Source organism: Neophocaena asiaeorientalis, unplaced genomic scaffold (genome assembly GCF_003031525.2).
Source record: "Neophocaena asiaeorientalis asiaeorientalis breed wild unplaced genomic scaffold, Neophocaena_asiaeorientalis_V1.1 scaffold217, whole genome shotgun sequence".
Classification (NCBI taxonomy): Eukaryota; Metazoa; Chordata; class Mammalia; order Artiodactyla; family Phocoenidae; genus Neophocaena; species Neophocaena asiaeorientalis.
In genome coordinates this window covers 1,399,398-1,405,397 of record NW_020172293.1, presented here as the reverse complement: position 1 = coordinate 1,405,397, position 6,000 = coordinate 1,399,398, and the positions used below count along the sequence as shown (strand labels likewise).

Genomic DNA, 6,000 nt, shown 5'->3' with positions numbered 1-6,000 from the left:
CAGAGCGTTGCCACGTCTCTAAGCTCTAATCCCAGCACACACACACACACGCGCGCACGCACCCGCAGACACGCACGTTTCCTGTCCCTGTGTGACACCCACCCTCTGCGGGGCGGCCGCGCCGGTCCCCGCGCGGTGTCCTCATCCCGCCACACACACACACGCACACTCACACACACACACGCACGCGCGCGTGCAGGGCGGATCGGAGGGCAGCTCGCCGACAGTTCGCATTCAGAGGCGTCCTGCTCCAGCCTCGCAGAGCCGATGGCATCTCCCGGCTCCGGGTTTTGGTCCTTCGCATCTGAAGATGGTTCCGGGGATCCCGAGAACCCTGGCACAGGTAGGAGAACCGGGACCTGCAGGAGGCGAGCTTTGCGGGTGGACTGGGGTTTGCGGGGCTGGGGAAGATTGAAAGAGGTTTTTCCACTTGCAGTGGGAAACTTCGGACGCTTAGCCCTGTCCTCGGGGTGTGTCCCTGATGACCCAAGAGACCAAACCCCCCACAGGCTCTTATCCCCTGGGAAGATGCCCAGAGAATCCCTGGCCCTTTCCGCTGAAGTCTGGGAGAGCCCCCAAAACACGGCGGCGTCTCCTGGACACCGAACTCGCGGGCCTGGGGCACTGCCGCCATCGTCGTGTCTGGACCCTGGAGAGGGACGGAGTGGCGGTGGGGAAAAGAAAAACTGGAAAGGGGGGAGAATTCTCTGCCTGGAAGGAGAGCCTGTGAGGAAATGGACAGCCTCGGTGTCTAGGAGAACTCGCCCAAGCGAGGCAGGAAGGGGACTTTGCCCTAACCGAGTGGCACCTCCCGCGCGCCTCCCGCACCTGCCCGCTGTGCGGGGCCGCAGGCAGCCTTTCCCGGACCCCGTTGACGTTGACATCGTTCACAAAGAACGAAATTTCACACGTCTTTCTGCTCTTTTCTTACGGCCTCGCCCTCCTCCTGCCTGTCTTTCCTTGCAGCGAGGGCCTGGTGTCAGGTGGCTCAGAGGTTCACGGGCGGCATCGGAAACAAGCTGTGCGGTGAGTGCCGGTGCCCGGGGGAGGGAGGCGGACGTGGCCAGGCGCCTCGGAGCCCGCGGGGGGCAAAGGCACCTTCTCACCTCCGCATCCCATCGAGGGTCGGAGATTCTTGATTTTTGGCCGGGGACGGGCGGGGTGCTGGGAGCCGGGCCGGCGGCGGCTGACTGAGGTCCGCGCTCCGTGTCCTTGCCCAGCCCTGCTCTACGGGGACGCCGAGAAGCCGGCAGAGAGCGGCGGAATCCAGCCCCCGAGTGCCGCCTCCCGCAAGGCCGCCTGCGCCTGCAACCAGAAGCCCTGCAGCTGCCCCAAAGCGGGGATCAACTACGCGTTTCTACACGCAACAGGTAAAGGCGCCTTGCGGGGCCGCCGGGAGCTTCTGCCCCTCGCCCTGCCCCGCCCACCGCGGCCAGGAGGGACCCCGCGCCGGGAGCCTGAGCCGGGGCGTCGAGTGGAGGGCGGAAGCGGGCCTTAGGAGAACCTTAAGGCGACAGCGAGAAAGGCTGGGCCTGCCCCCCTCGGTCCGACCCCGACCCCGGCCTCTGCTGGGCGCTGGGCGCCCGCGTTCCAAGGGAGCTCCGGGGCCGCGGCGCTCTCCGCCGGGCGCCGCCCTCGGGTCTGCGGTGGCCGAGGCGCCCGCGCGCGCCCAGGCTCCAGGTCCGCTCCTCGGTGCCGCTGAGGCCTCAGGTGGGACGCAGTTTCCAGTTCAAAATTTCTGAGACTTTCTAGGTCTTTATATCGCAAGATAATTTGTAGGTGTATTTTCACAGGAGAACGATTCACATGAGACCTGCGCGCGGTTTTACTTCCTTGCGCTTACACACGCGGTCACCCAAACATGCGCGCGCGCGCGCGCACACACACACACACACACACACACACGCTGTCTTTGGAAACAGTGGGCTTTCTTAATAGGCCAGAGATCCTAACATTGCATGATCCACTTTGCCTGATATGCCCAAAGGCATTCCTCAAACATTCCTGACTTGAAGTGTTTCCGCGATCATTTAAGAAGATTTACTGAGAAATAACATTTAGCGGGAACGCTGGGGAAACAAATGAATGGACGCATAGTCTCTTAAAAAAAAGAAAGAAAGAAAGAAAAAGAAAAGAAATAAGAAAGGAAGTAAGCAAACAAGTTATGAACTGAAATGCAAGAAATAATTTGGGGTAGGGAGAGGAATCGGAATTTTTTTCATTCCTTCATCTTTGAAGAATCCCTCCTCTTTAAAGAAAATGCTCTCGTTTCCAGAAGATTTTTTTAAAACGTAAAATCTCTCGGTTCAAAGAGAAATTGTCAGCTGACAAACTTGCCCTGGATAGTTTCATTGTAAAATTAAAATGTGGCATTTTGATTCCATTCTTTAGACCTGCTACCAGCGTGTGATGGAGAAAGACCCACTTTGGCATTTCTGCAAGATGTTATGGACATTTTGCTTCAGTATGTGGTGAAAAGTTTCGATAGATCAACCAAAGTGATTGACTTCCATTACCCCAATGAGCTTCTTCAAGAATATAACTGGGGATTGGCAGACCAACCACAAAATTTGGAGGAAATTTTGATGCATTGCCAGACAACTCTAAAATATGCAATTAAAACAGGTATTGTCCAATCAGAAATAATAAAGCCCTTTTTTCTTTTAAAGCTTTAATTTTTTCTATAAAAATGTTTCATTTTATGGAGTTAGTGATAATTTCAGATTTACAAAGTTATTTTTGTCATTTAAGAAAATAGTCCTGATTAGAATGATTAACATCAATAGCACCCTTTGCTGTTACTGCTCGTGCTTGTGAAGTTGATAACGTCAGAAACGTTATCTAAGTGTAAATCATCAGATTTTACTCTGCACTATTTGACCATGGACATTAACCACTGATGTAGAAGCAACCATTTGTCAACAGAGGCCTGTAGAAATGACCGAAAATAGAGAAAGAAAGGGAATCTCGAAATGAAAGAGCAAAAGGCATGCTCCAAACAAAAGCCCACATACCAGTGCAGTGCTGGTATTTCCTTGGCATAGAAAGCATCAGAAATTGGACAAACCATCCGTGTAATGGTTGAAGCAGCAGGATAATATTTTGGCATTGTCTCAAATGACCAAGGCTTCAGATGTGAACTCCAGGTTTCCTCTATTTTTAAATAAATGTACACAAAAGAAAACAGAGTACAAACTAGCTTAACAATTCAGCCATGTTCTACAAGGATGTTCATGCTTCCTAACCGTTCTGTATATATGACAAAGAAAAAAGGGATAGAGGAGAATCAGATATCCTTAAGGGCAAACATTTTTAGTCTATTTTGTATTTATTGCTTTCTTATAGTATTCTTCACACTCTATCCATTTTATAGCCCCAGGGATAAGCTTTTATTTTATCTACACAAAGTCAGCTCTTCATCTCCCCAGGTTTTGATTACCCCTTCATTTTCTACTTTGCCTCTAATCATCCTGATACGTGGTGGCACTACACTTCATTAAAGCAATAAAAATAAATGTGAATGAATTTGGGGGGAGGGGAGATCTTGTGGCTCTAAATTGATTTTTAGCCTTAAAAAAGATTTGCTAACAAATAAATATGTAAAATATCACAAAATATTAATTTCCCTAGAAACAATCTTTTTCTTTGCAAGTTTTGAATTACATGAATTGTCAGTATCATTCTAATCAACGACAGATTTTAAGAATGTTTGCCGTGTGACTTTTAGCCGTTTGTTTTGTTTTGTTTTTGCATGTCCTTTTTACCAACAGAGAGGAAAGATATGCATAGAAGCCTTAGGAAATTGATTTCCTGTACTATTATTATCCACTTTTGTGAAAGTATAGGCTTAGAATTAGATACATAGGGAAAAGAATTTAACTCGGAGATTTCTATCAGACTCAATCTATGGAATATGAATTTTGAAGACTTCTTAGATTTCATTCTCAATTATATTCACAGAGAGTCCACATGATGTGTGTACTAGGTACTAAAGATGGTTTTTCTTCCAGATTTTCGTGTACCTGTAGGTGCAAACCTGAGCAATGCTTTTAGTTCATTTGTATTTGATCTATTCCCCAACCTAATATTTAAATACATTAACAGTAAATTGCTACCTATTATTTTGATTGTTACCAAGCCAAAAAGAATCTATAAAAATGTTTCACGTCTTCATCCTTAAAAGCTGGTGGTGTCTGAAATGCAATTTAAAGAGTTAAGATAATGGAAGTTGTAGGTCAATGATAGTAATAGTTCTGTCAGTCAATGTTCCATTTAGTGTCGGGAAAAGATGGGCCAACTCAACACTTAGATTTTGCCATAATGCTTGTGAAACTGTGGGTCAGTGTAGCTCTAATGCATTTTATTTAAAGGTCAGAAAAAGTATGATTGAGCTGGATTTCTGACCAAGGCATATCAATATTAATTCAGTGTCAATATTATTCATAACATATGTAGTCTTCTGGTCCTTCCCCCCACCCCAAATAGCATTTCAAGTAATTAACAGCTGTCACCTTCCTTTTTGACTGGCAAGTTTATAGGTTTCATGCTGGAACTTGTATTTGACAACTAGTACTATTTAGGGTCTGTGAAGCAGTTACCATCACTGGTACCATTAGGTGTGCTAATGTCCCTCAGAAGATTCTTTTATAAAATGCATGTTGTCATCTGCTTTCTACTGAGAGTCTTTAACCTAATTTCCACTTGGACTCCAGGCTTAGAGAGAAGTGAGGGGCAGGGGGGAAGTCTTCATGCATTGTTAAAATTACCTCTGTAAGGAATGTTGCAAAAGAAAACTGAGAAGTGCAGAGAATGATAAAATTCTGGAATAATTAGAGTTTGCTAGGGTCGTTGGGTTTGCTAGTGGTGGGGTGGGGTGGTGGAGGGCTTAATCTTGTCTTCAGTCACTGAACTCAGCCATGAGACAAAGGCATTGAAGCATCAGTAAACCAGGCCATCCTTGGGTGTGTGTCGCGGGTCCAGAGAGAGCAGCCTGGACCAACTTGGGGCCCCTTCCCAACGGACACCAGGGTCAGAGCTGCCTGCGGCTGGCTGTTCACAGAGTCTGCGCGTCCTTCCTGGCTCATTTGCTGATCTGTGGGGAGTGGTCCAGAGGCGGGAGCAGCTCTGATCTCTGGTTTCAAACTCGCTGTCTCTGGCGGCAGCGCGTGGCCACCCAACTCCTTGGCCGGGTGCTGGCTCACAACATGGGGCCGGCGGGGTGGGCAGCAGCAGTAGCGGCTAGGACAGCAGGCAGGCAGGTCTCAGGGAACCCTACCTGGATTCGGCGGCAGCCTATAGGTTCATGGGAAGCGAGCAAATATAATATTTCTGCAGAAATCAAGAGGACACGTTGTTGTGATTTGTCAAAGCATCTCCCTGCGTGTTTCCACAGCGTTATCAGTGAATGCAGATTTTGAGGCAGGAGAGATTTAGGTGAAATAGACCAAGGTCAAAAATTTATGGAAGAAGGAAGCCAAGCAAAGGAAGCATCAAAGTTCTTTCCACGGTTTCCCGAAGTCATCAGGGTGAATTGACCTTCTGATTACCTGGGGCACAACACGACATATCTTGGGATCCCTCTCAATTTTATGCAGAGGTTTTCATGCCAACATTTCCATAGAGTTAGTGTGTGATCATAGATACCAGATTTGTCCAGAAAATGCATGTGAGTTGGAAGAGTTGATTAATGGATAGATTTGCTAATCCTTATTAATTTCCTCGCTTCAAAGAAATGGCTTAGGGAAAGAGGGATGAAGGGGCCTCAGGAGGGAGAAGAGGGCTATGATTTCAGCTGTGAGCGCTAATGAAATGGGGAGCAATGAGGCGGAGAGGAGTAGCAGGAAGCCTGTTTCCCTTTCTGTGGATGCGCAGACTGACAGGGTCAGCATCAGAGCAAAAAGCTTGAAGGGCACCGTGCAGGGCCAAAGGGAGGTAAAACAATGCCGGAGAACGAGCGAGAGCTGCCCAAACCCCAGTCTCTTTTAAGATGTGCTCTTTCCC

The 6,000-nt window shown here is 48.1% G+C and overlaps 1 protein-coding gene across 1 annotated transcript in view; it reads left to right on the top strand.

The window, feature by feature from the left end:
- Positions 1 to 6,000, top strand: part of GAD2 (glutamate decarboxylase 2) — a 64,878-nt gene continuing 58,878 nt past the window's right edge. The window contains exons 1-4 of the mRNA XM_024765706.1: positions 1 to 343; positions 967 to 1,026; positions 1,221 to 1,370; positions 2,392 to 2,625. Coding sequence (XP_024621474.1) covers positions 268 to 343; positions 967 to 1,026; positions 1,221 to 1,370; positions 2,392 to 2,625 — 520 coding nt within the window. The 5' untranslated portion in view covers positions 1 to 267. The remainder of the gene's footprint in view (positions 344 to 966; positions 1,027 to 1,220; positions 1,371 to 2,391; positions 2,626 to 6,000) is intronic.